This window comes from Pelophylax lessonae (genome assembly GCF_965119305.1).
Source record: "Pelophylax lessonae genome assembly, chromosome: 10".
NCBI classification, from domain to species: Eukaryota; Metazoa; Chordata; class Amphibia; order Anura; family Ranidae; genus Pelophylax; species Pelophylax lessonae.
Window position 1 is genome coordinate 18,107,409 of NC_138777.1, and position 14,740 is coordinate 18,122,148.

General features: G+C 47.4%; 1 protein-coding gene across 1 annotated transcript in view; it reads right to left on the bottom strand.

Annotated features, from left to right (window-relative positions):
- SAAL1 (serum amyloid A like 1) overlaps positions 1 to 14,740 on the bottom strand; it is a 112,776-nt gene that overhangs the window by 41,643 nt on the left and 56,393 nt on the right. The window contains exon 2 of the mRNA XM_082270871.1: positions 1,611 to 1,771. Within this exon, the coding sequence (XP_082126997.1) occupies positions 1,611 to 1,771 (161 nt within the window). The remainder of the gene's footprint in view (positions 1 to 1,610; positions 1,772 to 14,740) is intronic.

Here is a 14,740-nt window from a genome sequence, read left to right on the forward strand (position 1 = left end):
ACATAAGTATTCACAGCCTTTGCCATGACACTCAAAATTGAGCTCAGGTGCATCCTATTTCCACTGATCATCTTTGAGATGTTTCTACAACTTGATTGGAGTCCACCTGTGGTAAATTCAGCTGATTGGACACTGTTTGGAAAGGCACACACAGGTATAGAAAAGGTCCCACAGTTAATAGTGCATGTCAGAGCACAAACTAAGCCATGAAGTCCAAGGAATTGTCTGTAGATCTCCGAGACAGAATTGTATCGAGACACAGATCTGGGGAAGGGTACAGAAACATTTCTGCAGCATTGAAGGTCCCAATGGGCTCTATCATCCTTAAATGGAAGAAGTTTGGAACCACCAGGACCCTTCCTCGAGCAGGCCGCCCCGGCCAAACTGAGTGATACAGGGAGAAAGGCCTTTGTCAGGGAGGTGACCAAGAACCCGATGGTCACTCTTGTTTTCTGGAAGGTTCTCCTGTCTCCACAGAGAAACGCTGGAGTTTTGTCAACCATCTCTGCAGCACTCCACCAATCAGGCCTTTGTGGTAGAGTGGCCAGAAGGAAGCCACTCCTCAGTAAAAGGCACATGACAGCCCGCCTGGAGTTTGCCAAAAAGGCACCCGAAGGACTCTCAGACCATGAGAAACAAAATTTTCTGGTCTGATAAAACAAAGACTGAACTCTCTGGCCTGAATAGCAAGCGTCATGTCTGGAGGAAACCAGGCACTGCTCATCACCTGGCCAATACCATCCCTACAGTGAAGCATGGCGGTGGCAGCATCATGCTGTGGGGAGGTTTTTCAGCGGCAGGAACTGGGAGACTAGTGAGGATCGAGGGAAAGATGAATGCAGCAATATACAGAGACATCCTTGATAAACAAAAAAAAAACCTGCTCCAGGGTGCTCTGGACCTCAGACTGGGGAGAATGCTCATCTTCCAACAGGACAACGACCCTAAGCACACAGCCAAGATAACAAAGGAGTGGTTATGGGACAACTCTGTGAATGTCCTTGAATGGCCCAGACTTGAAGCCAATTGAGCATCTCTGGGGAGATCTGAAAATGGCTCTGCACCAACGCTCCCCATCCAACCTGATGGAGCTTGAGAGGTCCTGCAAAGAAGAATGGGAGAAACTGCCCAAAAATAGGAGTGCCAAGCTTGTAGCATCATACTCAAAAAGACTTGAGGCTGTAATTGGTGCTAAAGGGGCTTCACCAAAGTATTGAGCAAAGGCTGTGATACTTATCTACATGGGATTTTTTCCTTTTTTATTTTGAATAAATTTGCAAAGGTTTCAAACAAACCTCTTTCATGTCATTATGGGGTATTGTTTGTAGAATTTTTGAGGAAAATAATTTAATCCATTTTGGAATAAGGCTGTAACAAAATGTGGAAAAAGTGAAGGGCTGTGAATACTTTCCGGATGCATTGTAGATTGTCATTAGTAGAGATGAATGGAGCACCTGTGCTTCCATCCCGCAGCTAAATGCCAGAGTCTCATGCACCAAGGCGAAGTGCACCATGTGCATTGGGAGTGATTATAAAAGAACTGTCCAAAGAAAGTGATCTAACCAGAGGAGGGGGAATAATGTGACAAGACTCCAAAGTCACATACGTACATCTATAAGTTTGGTCAGAGTGGTGAAGAACCAATGCTTGCTGAACACGGTGTTCCCGATACAATCTCCCGGCGCCTCCTCTTCATCCTCGCTGGTTGGAGGAGACGGGTTGCGATCCATGTGATCGGCTTGTTTTGTACTGGAATCCTGGTCTTTCTTCTCTGAAAAGAAAGAAACAACTTTTCTATACAAAAAAAAAAAAACTCTGTTCTGTTGAAAGGTCATCTCCTCCCAAATCTGATATTTTTACTTTACATCGCAGAGGACAAGCTGATCCAGATACACAACACAGCATTAGGGAGGATGACCTGTGACCATAAAAACACACAACCTGGCACCGCTTATATGGCCTTAAACTTTATGCAGATGAAATACATATACAGGAGCTAGTTTACCACCTGTCAATGGCTTGGAATTTCTGTCAACCAAGTCCTGAGACTTGCATAGACCTTCCAGAGAGCAAAGCCAGCGACCTGACTTTTCTCTGCTGCAGCCAAGCAATATGGCTTGGTCACAGCCCCACCCACAGCCGGTGATTGGACAGCAGCAGCAGATCCCTTTGCTCACGCTGCTCTCTCCTCCTGCTAGCATTTTCCTGGTTGTAGCAGATTCTGATTGCCTCCAGTTGACCCTCTCCTAGTATAAGTGCTACCGTACAAGGAATGACAGAGGTTGGTACCCCATTTAGGTACTTATACATGTTGAAAAATACATTTAAAGCAGTATTAAACCCAAAATGTCATATATTGCAGTTACCAATCATTACATGCCACCTCGCAAGGCGTTTAACTCGCAGGCCAGCCCCCATCCGGTGGGGCTAAGTCGCGGCCGAGCTGGAGCGGAGGTCTGTGTGCGCTCACTGACCAGACTGGGGTGACCACTGGATTTACATTAGCCAGCCCGTCGCCCAGTCCGGCAGTTGATTGTAGATCTCACAGGAAAAATCCAGGAGAAAAAAAATTTCTATCTAAAAAGAAAAAATGTGCCAGGATCAGAGATACCAGCAAGGAACTAGGTCCTTACTCCTAACCGGGCAGAAAAAAACTGAGTACCTATAGCAGAGAGAGGGAGTATATCCCCTGGGACTGCCTATAGGCATAGCCAGACTTTTTTTCTGCCTAGTGCCCAACTCCTGTAGGGGGCAGTATAACCCAATGGTTAAGAATATCAGGAGCTGTGTCCATCAATGAACGAAAGAGAAAAACTGTTTTTTTTTTTTCCTTTATCCACTTTAGCCCCGGAGGATTTGGCTGCTAAAAGACCAGGGGGTATTTTGCGATTCGGCACTGCGTGACTTTAACGGACAATTGCGCGGTCGTGCGACGCTGTACCTAAACTAATTTGACGTCCTTTTTTTCCCACAAACAGAGCTTTCTTTTGGTGGTATTTGATCACCTGTGCGATTTTTTGATCATGCGCTATAAACAAAAAAAAGAGCATCAATTTTGCAAAAATAACAATATTTTTAACATTTTTTTTATATGAAATTCCCCCCCAAAAAAATGTAAAAATCAAAATTTTTTAACATTTTCGGCCAATTTGTTTTATGTTACATATGTTTGGTTAAAAAAAAAATTGCAAAAAGCGTATTTTGATTGGTTTGCGCAAAAATGGATTTTTGTAAGATCTTACCGTAAAATCCTTTTCTCTTAAGCTCATTGACAGACGTAGTATTCTTGATTCTCAAGAGCTGGGTTATGTTGTCTCCGCAGGAGTAGGACTAGGCAGAAAGACAAAACGTTCTGGCTCCACCTTAGGGGCAGTCCCTGAGGGTATATCCTCCCTCTCTCTGCTACAGGGAATCAGTTCTGTTCTAAAGCAGTAACAGAGAATTTAACCCAACCCAACTCAATGATAGAGGGGCGGGTACTACGTCTGTCAATGAGCTTAAGAGTAGGGATGCACCGAAATTTCGGCCACCGAAATTATCGGCCGAAAATGAGCCTCTCTCATTTCGGCCGATAATGGGTTAACAGTGCCGAAAATAAAAATGGCCGCCGTGGGGAAGGAGGAGGGCGCAGCGCAGCGCAGGGCAGGTTTCAAAAGTCCCGCCTCTGGCCGGCCGTCCGCCTCTTAATAATGTCCCTACTACTCTGTGCATTATGAATGGACATACTAGGCGGGGGGCGGGGAGAGCGGCCGCTATAGAGAGAACTATTGTGATCCTTCACTGTCAGCTCCTCACGTCTATGTATGAATGAGAACTGAACTGAGCTGACACCGGGCGGGGGGCGGGCGGAGCGGCCGCTATTAGCTGTGACTATGTGAGAGTTTCACTTCCCTGACAGGCACGTATCTCCGCTGACAAGGAAGAGAAGCTCTCACATAGTCACAGCTAATAGCGGCCGCTCCGCCCGCCCCCCCGCCCGGTGTCAGCTCAGTTCAGTTCTCATTCATACATAGACGTGAGGAGCTGACAGTGAAGGATCACAATAGTTCTCTCTATAGCGGCCGCTCGCCCCGCCCCCCGCCTAGTATGTCCATTCATAATGCACAGAGTAGTAGGGACATCATTGAGAGGCGGTGCCGCCGGCCAGAGGCGGGACTTTTGAATGCAGGAGAGGACACCCGAGGAGGAGGACGCTGAGGCAGTGGGGGAGGGGGGAGGGGAGCTGAGGCAGCTTACCAATGCTATTAGTATTATGAGGCATGAGGGGTTAATGTATTGTCACTGCTGGTCACTCATCTATTAGTGACTGACCAGTGGCAGTTAATTAACCCCTTTTGTGCTGCATTAGTGCAACCAGTGTCAGTGTTAATTAACACTGGTTGCACTAATGCAGCACAAAGGGGTTAATTACCTGCCACTGGTCAGTCACTAATAGATGAGTGACCAGCAGTGACAATACATTAACCCCTCATGCCTCATAATACAAATACCATTGGTAATTAAATTAACCTCTTGCCAACCCATCACAGTACATATACTGTGACAGGGTGGCAGCGACAGGTGTAGGTGTACGTCGCTGCCTGTTTTTGGTTTATGTCCCTGTTCTATCCATTTCAAATTTTTTTGGGGGAAAAAGTCATTTTCGGTTTCGGTTTTCGGCCAAGGGCATCCTGCATTTTCGGTTTCGGTTTCGGCCCAAAATTTTCATTTTGGTGCATCCCTACTTAAGAGAAAAGGATTTTACGGTAAGATCTTACAAAAATCCATTTTTCTCTATCGCTCATTGACAGGCGTAGTCTTCTTGATTCTCAAGAGCTGGGACATCCAGAAGCAGTGCCACAAATGAGGGGTGGGATTGACAAAAATCAAAATCCAATCTAGAAGGCCCAACCGGTGCCAAACTAGAAGTTTTAAAGGCTCATTATAAACAAAGAATGAGACTCAAATGAAAATTTCCAACGGAAAAAAACCCTCGAGGTAGACCACTGGTCTCCTCAAATGGCGGCCTGCAAAACCTTGCGGCCAAACGAGGCATCAGGCGATGCCATTACATCAACTTTATAATGTTTTGTAAAGGTATGCACCGACGACCAGGTAGCCGCCTTGCACACCTGGACCACTGACGCCTGATGGCGAAAGGCCCATGACGCACTAAGTGCCCGAGTGGAGTGCGCCTTAACAGGGAACGGGGGCTCCCGACCCTTAATAGAATAAGCCTGTACCACCGTCTGTCTGATCCATTTGGAAATGGTCGCGGCAGATGCAGGCAACCCCTTTTTGGGTCCATCCGGGATCACAAAAAGTGAATCCGTCTTGCGAAACGAGTCTGTCGTTTTCAAGTATACCCTGATCGCCCGGACCACATCCAAGGAGTGTAAAGCAAACTCCCGAGGATGACTGGGCTTAGGACACAGGGAAGGTAATACAATTTCTTCATTCAGATGAAATTCTGAAACCACTTTTGGTAGGAAGGATGGATTCGGACGAAGAACCACCTTATCTCTATGAACCACCAGATATGGGGAACGACAAGATAAAGCGGCCAGTTCTGACACCCTGCGTGCAGAAGTGATAGCCACCAAGAAGGCCACCTTCTGGGACAACGTAGGTAGAGGAATCTCCCTAATATCTTCAAAGGGAGGTTTCTGAAGAACCGACAATACTAAATTAAGATCTCAGGGTGGTAACGGCGCGCGCACTGGCGGAGCCAGATGTCGCACCCCCTGGATGAAATTCCGCACCAAGGAATGAGTAGCCAAAGGCTTCTGAAAGAAGATAGCTAATGCTGAGACCTGACCCTTGATAGTACTCAAGGCCAGTTTTTGCTCAACCCCTTGTTGCAGAAAAGCTAATATTCGACTAACCGAATAAGACCGTGGACGGAACCCCAGAGGTTCACACCATGCAATGTAGGACTTCCATGTACGATGATAAGTCTTTCTGGAAGTCGCTTTCCTTGCTTCAACTAGAGTAGGAATAACTGAAGCTGACAAACCTTTGTCCTTCAGCACCTGGGTTTCAATAGCCAGGCCGTTAAAGCCAGCGATCGTAAAGCAGGATGGAAGATCGGTCCCTGAGACAATAGGTCCTCCCTGAGAGGAAGTCTCCACGGGACGTCCGCCACCAGTCTGACCACGTCGGCGTACCAAGCTCGACGAGGCTAGTCCGGAGCCACCAGGATTACTGGAATTCCTTCCTCCTCTATTCTGCGAAGAAGTCTTGGCAGTAACCCGAGAGGAGGGAAGGCATATATTAGCTGGTATTGCCCCCACGGGGCGATCAATGCGTCTGCGGTCTCTGCTAGAGGATCGCGGGAGCGAGCCACGAATCTCTGTACTTTCCTGTTGAATCGTGATGCCAACAGATCCACATCCGGGGTGCCCCACCGTAGGCACAACTGGTGGAAAACTTCTGGATGGAGGGACCATTCCCCCTGATCCAGAGTCTGACGGCTGAGATAATCTGCCTGCCAATTCTCCACCCCCGGAATGAACACCGCAGAGATAGCTGGAACAAATCGTTCCGCCCAGCGAAGAATGCAAGCCACTTCTTTGGCCGCTCGGACACTCTTGGTGCCCCCCTGGTGATTGACATAAGCCACGGCCGTGGCATTGTCCGACTGGATCCGAACCGGGCTGCCCTGGAGCTGCTCGGTCCAGTGAATCAGACAAAGTCTGATCGCTCTCAGTTCCAATACATTTATCGGTAACCTGGATTCTTCCGGGGACCAAAGTCCCTGGACAGATAACTGACCGAGAATTCCTCCCCATCCGGATAGACTGGCATCCGTGGTCACTATCGTCCAATATATTGGCAGAAATGACTTTCCCTGGCTGAGCATCGGAGACCGAAGCCACCAGACCAGAGACTCTCTGGTCTGTTTGCTCAATCGGATCTGATTGTCCAGGGATTCCGGATTCCGATTCCATCTGAGAAGAATCTCTTGCTGAAGAATTCGGGTATGGGAAGGAAGCCACCATAAACCCCAGAACCCTCATGCAAGTCCGAAGGGAAGACCAGCTGTTGGATAGTAACAACTGGACTGCAGATTGAATCTTTCGGAGTTTCCCTACCGGAAGAAAAACTCTTGTCCTGACTGTGTCTAGAATTAGACCCAGATATTCGAGCCTCTGGGTGGGAACCAGAAATGACTTTTGCTGGTTCACCAGCCACCCGAATTCCTGTAAAGAAATCATAGTAATTTCTATGTTTTGTAGCAAGGTCTGAGGAGACTCTGCATGAAGCAGAAGATCGTCTAGGTAACCAAGAATCGATATGCCTCTTTGGCGCAGTAGTGCCAACATTGGGGCCAACACCTTCGTGAAGACCCGAGGAGCCGTGGCGAGACCGAAAGGTAACGCCACAAACTGATAGTGGTTCTCTTCTACGGAAAAGCGTAGAAACCGCTGATGTCCTGCGAAAATGGGAATGTGAAGATATGCGTCCTTGATGTCTATGGACGCTAGGACATCCCCTGGATGCAGGAAGGCTGCTACTGTGCGAATGGACTCCATTCTGAATTTTCTTATGTTGACAAAAGAATTGAGTGCCCTTAAGTCCAGAATTGGACGCACTTTGCCCTCTTTCCTGGGTATTGTAAATAGGTTTGAATAAAACCCTTGAAAACGTTCTGTCCAAGGAACGTGGACTACCACTCCTTGTTGTAGTAAATCCGTGACTGCTCTCCGCAGATCTTCTAAACGATCCGGGGATAGTCGAATATTGGAAGGGAAGAATCGCGCCGGTGGGAGAGATCGAAACTCGATCTTGTACCCTGACCTTATGACTTCGCAAACCCACTTGTCCGGGATTCTGGAAAGCCATGGATCCGGGAACCGGCGAAGACGTCCCCCCACCCCAGTTATGGGTGGGGGCGCACCTTCAGGCTTTGGACGATTTATCTTCAGGTCTGGAGGGGGCGGGCTTTTGCTTGCCCGACCAACGACCCCTGACGCCTCCTGAAGGAGCTTTGGAGGACTTAATTTTTTCACCCGCGGGACGAAAAAACCTCTTGTGAGCAGAAAAAGAAGGCCCTCGTCTTTGACGAGTTCCTTTACCTTTAAAATTTTGTGGTAAAAAGGTGCTCTTTCCACCCGTGAGATCCTTAATGATCTCATCTAAGTTGGCTCCAAATAGACGCTCTCCTAAAAAGGGGATATTAGCCAATGCTTTTTTGGAACCTTGGTCGGCTAACCAACCTTTTAGCCACAGTGTACGCCTGAGAACCACTGCTGAGACTGATGCTCGCGCCAATAATGGAGTGGCGTCTAACGCCGCATCACACACAAACTGTAACGCCTGTATCATTTGTTCCAACATATCTGATACCGCCTGAGGGACCTCTTCTAAGTCCCGGCGTAACCACTTGGTCCATTCAGTTACAGCCTGCGAAACCAGACCAATAGCTATTATAGGTCTGAAAGCTGATCCAATCAAGGTAAACATGGTGCGAGACATAGCTTCTATCTTGCGATCCACTGGATCTTTAAAAGACGGAGCGTCTTCTAGAGGAATAACCGTGGCTTTATTCAATCTAGCAATTGGTGAATCCACCACAGGTGGTTCTGTCCATTTTTTAATGAGAGTTTCCTCAAACGGATAACGCCTGTTAATGCGTTTAGAAATAGTAAAAATGCGTTTTGGCAGACGCCATTCTTCTTTGATTGGATTGCCAAAACATGTGGGCAATGGAAAAACCTTCGCCACTTTGATGCATTTTTTAGTCCCAAAAGGGATTTCAGTTTCAGCTATTTCCGACAGAATACCCTGTAACCTTAAGGTTTCTTGAACAGATACAATGAGTGCGTTTACCAACGCTTCCTCTCTGGCTATGGCTGATGCCGAAACATCCTCCTCACTGTCTGAAGAGACAGCACCCGAGACACCAATCCCAGATGAAGTACCTGCAACTGCAGAAATAGGCTCAGAGTCTGAATCCGAGGTTTCAGATAATAAGGGGTTAAGCGGGGGTCGCTTTCTTGCGCCCTGTCCCTGACAAGCCACTTCCACCCGGGACACAAAAGTTTCCATAATAGCTGACAAAGATTCAATCGTCAGTGGGGTGCTGGAGGATCCTGCAGACCCCTCGAGGGGATCCGGAGGAGATACATGAGTGGCAGTGTCCATGTTAATTCAGGACACCTTTGCCAGAAAAAAAAAAAAAAAAAACTTTTTCCTTTTTTTTTTTTTTTTTTATGTGTCTCCCCCTAGCGCAATAGCGCCCCTCAGAGTACCTGCTTCTCGATCCCCACAGAGAGAGAGAGAGACCCCCCAAGGCTCACCAACCGATGCAGTGAAGTTTCCACCAACTGCAGTCAGCGTCTGTCTTTTACAGACTGGAAGGAGCTGTTGCTTTTTCCCGGGTAGAAGGACGTGGCTCCGCCCCCTGTGTACGCCTTCCGGCGTTCCCAGCTCTCCACGAGGTAGCTGGGCTCATGAAACATGGCCGCCCCCATACAAGAGACATAAGACTCCAAAAACATGGCGGCCGGCGTGACCTGAGGACATACATGCACTTGGTCTACGGCAAAATGGCGGCGGACCGCCGAAATCGTTTTCCCAGCACATCCACCTGCATCTCTGCTAAGTGGCGATATATTGATCTACAGGAGATATACTACAACTAAGGTAGGATTATACCTCCTATGTCTGCTGTAATATTACAGTCTGCTGGGTAGAGTGTTAGCTCTCAAACCAAGTCCACTTCCCACAAACACATACTGTATTTACAAGGGGGACTTCTTAGTGTCAGATATATACTGACCATGTATGGAGGGGCCCATAATTCATACTGCCTCATAATGAGGAAAGAAAAAAGGGAACGTTTACTCACCATACCAAACCGACAGGCACCCTCTCTTCACAATACCCTCTCCACCGGGGTGGGGGGTTTTGGACCACTCCGGACGCCTCGACTCTCTGGTTCCTGGCGTCCAAGCGAGACTTTTAACTCGCAAGGTCAGTCCCTTCACTGGGACTCCGTCGCGGCCGACCCAGCGCGGAGCTCTGGTCTGCACGCGCTCGTAGGCAGAAACTGGGGTGACCACGGGATCTCAACATCCAGCCCGTCGCCCGGCCCCGCATACTTACTTGAATGTGTCGCGGCCGACCAAGCGCAATGCAATGATCTGCGCGCACTCGTAGGCCGGCTGGGGTGACCACAAGTGTCGCCCAGTCCGGCGTTTTTGCTTGAAGATCTCACAGGAAAAAAACACTGGAGAAAAACTACCTAAAAAATGTCTTTTCTAAAGAAAAAAATCTTGCCAGGACCAAAAGATCCCAGCAAGGAACTTGGGTCCTTACTCCTGACTAGACAGAAAAAAACTGATTCCCTGTAGCAGAGAGAGGGAGGATATACCCTCAGGGACTGCCCCTAAGGTGGAGCCAGAACGTTTTGTCTTTCTGCCTAGTCCTACTCCTGCGGAGACAACATAACCCAGCTCTTGAGAATCAAGAAGACTACGTCTGTCAATGAGCGATAGAGAAAAGTTATCGCGTTTACTAACAAAGGGAAAGATTTTTGTCGTTATTTTTTTAACGCGTAATGGCAGTGATCTGCGATTTTTTTTGCGGTACTGCGACATTGCGACGGACAGATCGGACCCTTGACTGACATTTTTGACACTTTTGGGGTTACCAGTGACATATCTACAGTAATCAGTGCTATACATATGCACTGTTACTGTAAAAATACACTGGCAGTGAAGGGGTTAACTTTATTTGAGAGGGAGGGGTGGTGTGTGTCCCTAGGGGCGTGATTCTAACTGTGATTGGCTGTGGCTTGAGGTGTAGGAACAATGATCAACGGTTCTACATAGTAGAACCGTTTGATCACTGTTTCTACACCGGGGAGAATGATAGGCGGCTTGTTTACATTAGCCGCCTGACTTTCTCCCTCTCCCCCGACGATCGCCGAGTGACTGGCGGACATCGGGTCCGCCGGTCACACGCGCGGGGGGGGGGGGTCCGTGACCGAGCGGGAGCGCGCCTCTGGCGGCGCGCGCTCGCTCCCCAGAGCCTCACAGGCTAGCGACGTAGACCTACGTCGCTCTGCCTGTGAGGGGCTGACTGTAAATATACTGTGAGCAGTCCGCAAGTGGTTATTTAGCAAAAAATAAAAAACCCAGTGGTGATTAAATATCACCAAAAAAAAGCTCTATTTACGTTTAAAAAAACTGTTCCATGACTAAGCAATTGTCATTCAAAGTGTGACAGCACTGAAAGCTTTAAATTGGCCTGGGCAGGAAGGGTGTAAGAGTGCCCAGTAGACAAGTGGTTAAATAGTAATAAAAATTACTAGAAACTGTATACTGTAGGCTACGGAGGAAGCCTATTGGAGGGCGCAACGTGTCTAGAAGGGAGGAGCCGAGCCTGTGACATCACGCTGCCACTGCTGTGTATGAGGAGAGCGGTGAGCCAGCTGATGTAGATTTGCTACAAGCACTCTTTACGGTTTTATCTTGTAAGTGTATTCCATTGGGTGTTTTAATAAATAGTCAAAACAGTAAAGGACTATGAGGCTCTGAGGTAGAGGCTAAGCCTCGAGACGCGCAAGCCTTCAAGCTCCAGAGGATGATACACACTTTGGTTCTGATGCTGATGGCAACACATTCATTTAATATGCTTGTATCAAGAATTTGTTTGCGAGTATCCTTACACCTTTTAATAATAAAATCTTTGTGGAGGATAATGCACTAGGCCGGTGCGCCCTTGTGTTTGTTTTTCGATTTTAGTGGTCTCAAACTATCCTGGTCTTGAAAGGGGCTGCAAGGCCGAAGCATTCAAGAGCAGCCAAGTAGAAGGTCTTCAATAGCCACAAGGGTGTGGCTGGATGTGGTTGGAAGATTATCTCTTAGAGCGCAGGAGATAGGTGCTTTGCGCCAACTTTTTTTGGTTTGGTAAAGGACTATGTATCTGCCTCTTTATGTTCCTATGGTCCGGTTGTTGAACGTGATCATAAGGGTGAGAGATAACCGAGACTCAAGAGGAAAGAAAGCAGTTCTCCCCAGGAGCAGAGTGATATTTGATGACTGCCTGATTATGTAAATTGGAGGCAGTTCTCTGTCTACTGGGACAACCTGGAAGGTCCCCAGAGTAATCCGAGGAACGTAAAAATCATTAAAGTCCAGTATGTCTCCAAAGCACTTGAAACAAAGTCTGAGAAATGAGGCCAACGCGTTTTGAAGGTCAGAAACCCCCCTTTATCAGAGATTGGATTCTGGTTGTAAGAGTGAAAACTGGACAATAAAGCTGCAATTAAAATGATAGGCATCGTGGTAAAATTGGTCACCAGTAAAGTAGCCAGACCGACAACCCATTTCACGAAAATATGGTCTACGCTTCGGGGGGCCAGAAGCCCCCTTCTTCAGGGCTCAAATTCTTTTTGCAAGTAGAGTAAATACTGGACAGAAAGCTTCCATTTTATATGATAGGCGTTGTGGTAATCTGGGTCACCAGTAAGGTAGCCAGACTAACAACCCAGATCACCAAAAGGAGGCCATTGTGCTTTGGGGGCCAGAAATTCCCCTTCATCAGGGCTCAGATTCTGCTTGTGAATAGAGGGAATACTGGACAAAGATCAGCAATATGAAATGATAGGTGTATCCTTTTATATTGCAGCTTCTTGTCCAGTATTTCCTCTATTTACAAGCAGAATCTGAGCCCTGATGAAGGGGGATTTCTGGCCCTCAAAGCACAATGGCCTCGTTTTAGTGATATGGGTTGTAAGTTTGGCTACCTTACTGGTGACCCATATCACCACGACGCCTAGCATATAAAATGGAAACTTTTGGTCTAGTATTCAATTTGCTAATAGAATTTGAGCCCTGATGAAGGGGGATTTCTGGTCCCCCAAAACACATTGGCCTCATTTTTTTTTTTTACTTCATGTCCCATGTAATGGAGACTTGGAGTCCTTTCACATGAGCGGTGCGCTCGGCGGACTCAGTTTTTCTCAGCGGGGATCGATCCGCTGATCCCCGCTGAGCAGGCAGATGACAGCTCCGCCCCTGTTTACTTTGCAGAGACGGAGCTGACAGAGCCCCGCTCTCCTCTATGGGAGATCCGATGAAAACGGACCGCCTGTCTGTTTTCATCTGATTCTTGAGACGGATGGAGAATAGGGTTTCCATCCATCTGGATTTCACAGACAGGATTGGATCGGATAGCAGTGGGTGTCAGCGGACATGTCTACGCTGACATCCGCTGCCCCATATGGGTGCATGGAGAATCCAATCAGTTCCGACTGAAAAACTGACAGGCGGACCGGATCGGAAAGCCCGTGTGAAAGGGGCCTTACTGGACTTTTATGGGACTTCGAACGCTCTCATCTTGATTACATTCATCTAGTTAATTACACACCCAGCTACCTGTAACACATCTCCAATATCAGATAAAGGTAAGTGAATACCTTATATTTATTTCATGACATTTCAGACTGGATGAGTAATCTGTACATAAATATAATAAAAAACAATTCAATAACATAACAAACCAAAAGATAAGTAACAATAGAAAAAATTATATTTATACTGCCTCCCCTCCACACTGGTAGCATTATATAAATTGAAAAGAGTTTGACCATCCAGCATTCGCAGAAAAACAAACGGAACGACAAGTCCACTTTCCCAACGGGTCGGCTACAATTCAAGGTAGGCTGCTCAGAAACTAAAAATCATTTAACAATATCCTATAAGGGATTATAAAATATTTTTACCAATCTTTTATAGGATGTATCCAAACCCAAGAACAAAAAATGTAATCCTGATGGTTACCCGACATTAGATTAGGTGGCTGCATTAGTTTCTTTTTTTTTTCTAATACACTATGTGTATATCCTAGTGATTCTACACACTATATTACCAAAAGTATTGGGACGCCTGCCTTTACACGCACACAAACTTTAATGGCATCCCAGTCTTAGTCCGTAGGGTTCAATATTGAGTTGCCCACCCTTTGCAGCTATAACAGCTCCAACTCTTCTGGGAAGGCTGTCCACAAGGTTTAGGAGTGTCTCTATGGGAATGTTTGACCATTCTTCCAGAAGCGCATTTGTGAGGTCAGGTACTGATGTTGGATAAGAAGGCCCGGCTCGCAGTCTCCGCTCAAATTCATCCCAAAGGTGTTCTACTATCAGGTTGAGGTCAGGACTCTGTGCAGGCCAGTCAAGTTCTTCTGCCCCAAAGTCGCTCATCCATGTCTTTTTTTGGACCTTGTTTTGTGCACTGGGGCATGCTCTGTCCATCGGACGATGCTAGTGGCACTGGCTGGGTGACAGCAGTGATTAGGAGGGCAATCAAGGGGTTAACTGTGTGAGGCTGGTTTCACATGGGCGATCCAATCAGGTCTGCGTCTGTCAGTTTTTCAGGCGGACCAATCAGACCATCCATTGTTCTCACAGAACCATCCGGTCTGCCAAAAGCATTGTATGACAGTCAGATAGAAACAGACAGGCAGTCCGTTCCCAGCCAACTGCCCCATAGAGAACAGCAGGCTGTGGTCTGCATAGTGCAGCGGACACGGACCTTTCATGCGCCTGCTCAGCGTAGGTCAGTAGAGATCCCCTGCTAAGCAGGCGGAGGCGCTTTACAGAGTCCACCCCGTGTGAAACGGCTCCTACAGGTATATGTGTGCTGCTTTTACTCACTGATCACCTTGCTGGTTCTCGCCTGGCCTTCAGTTCTGAATGGTAACTGAAAGCAGGGAGGAATCCAGCCAGAATCTGTGTGTTGTGTCTACCAAC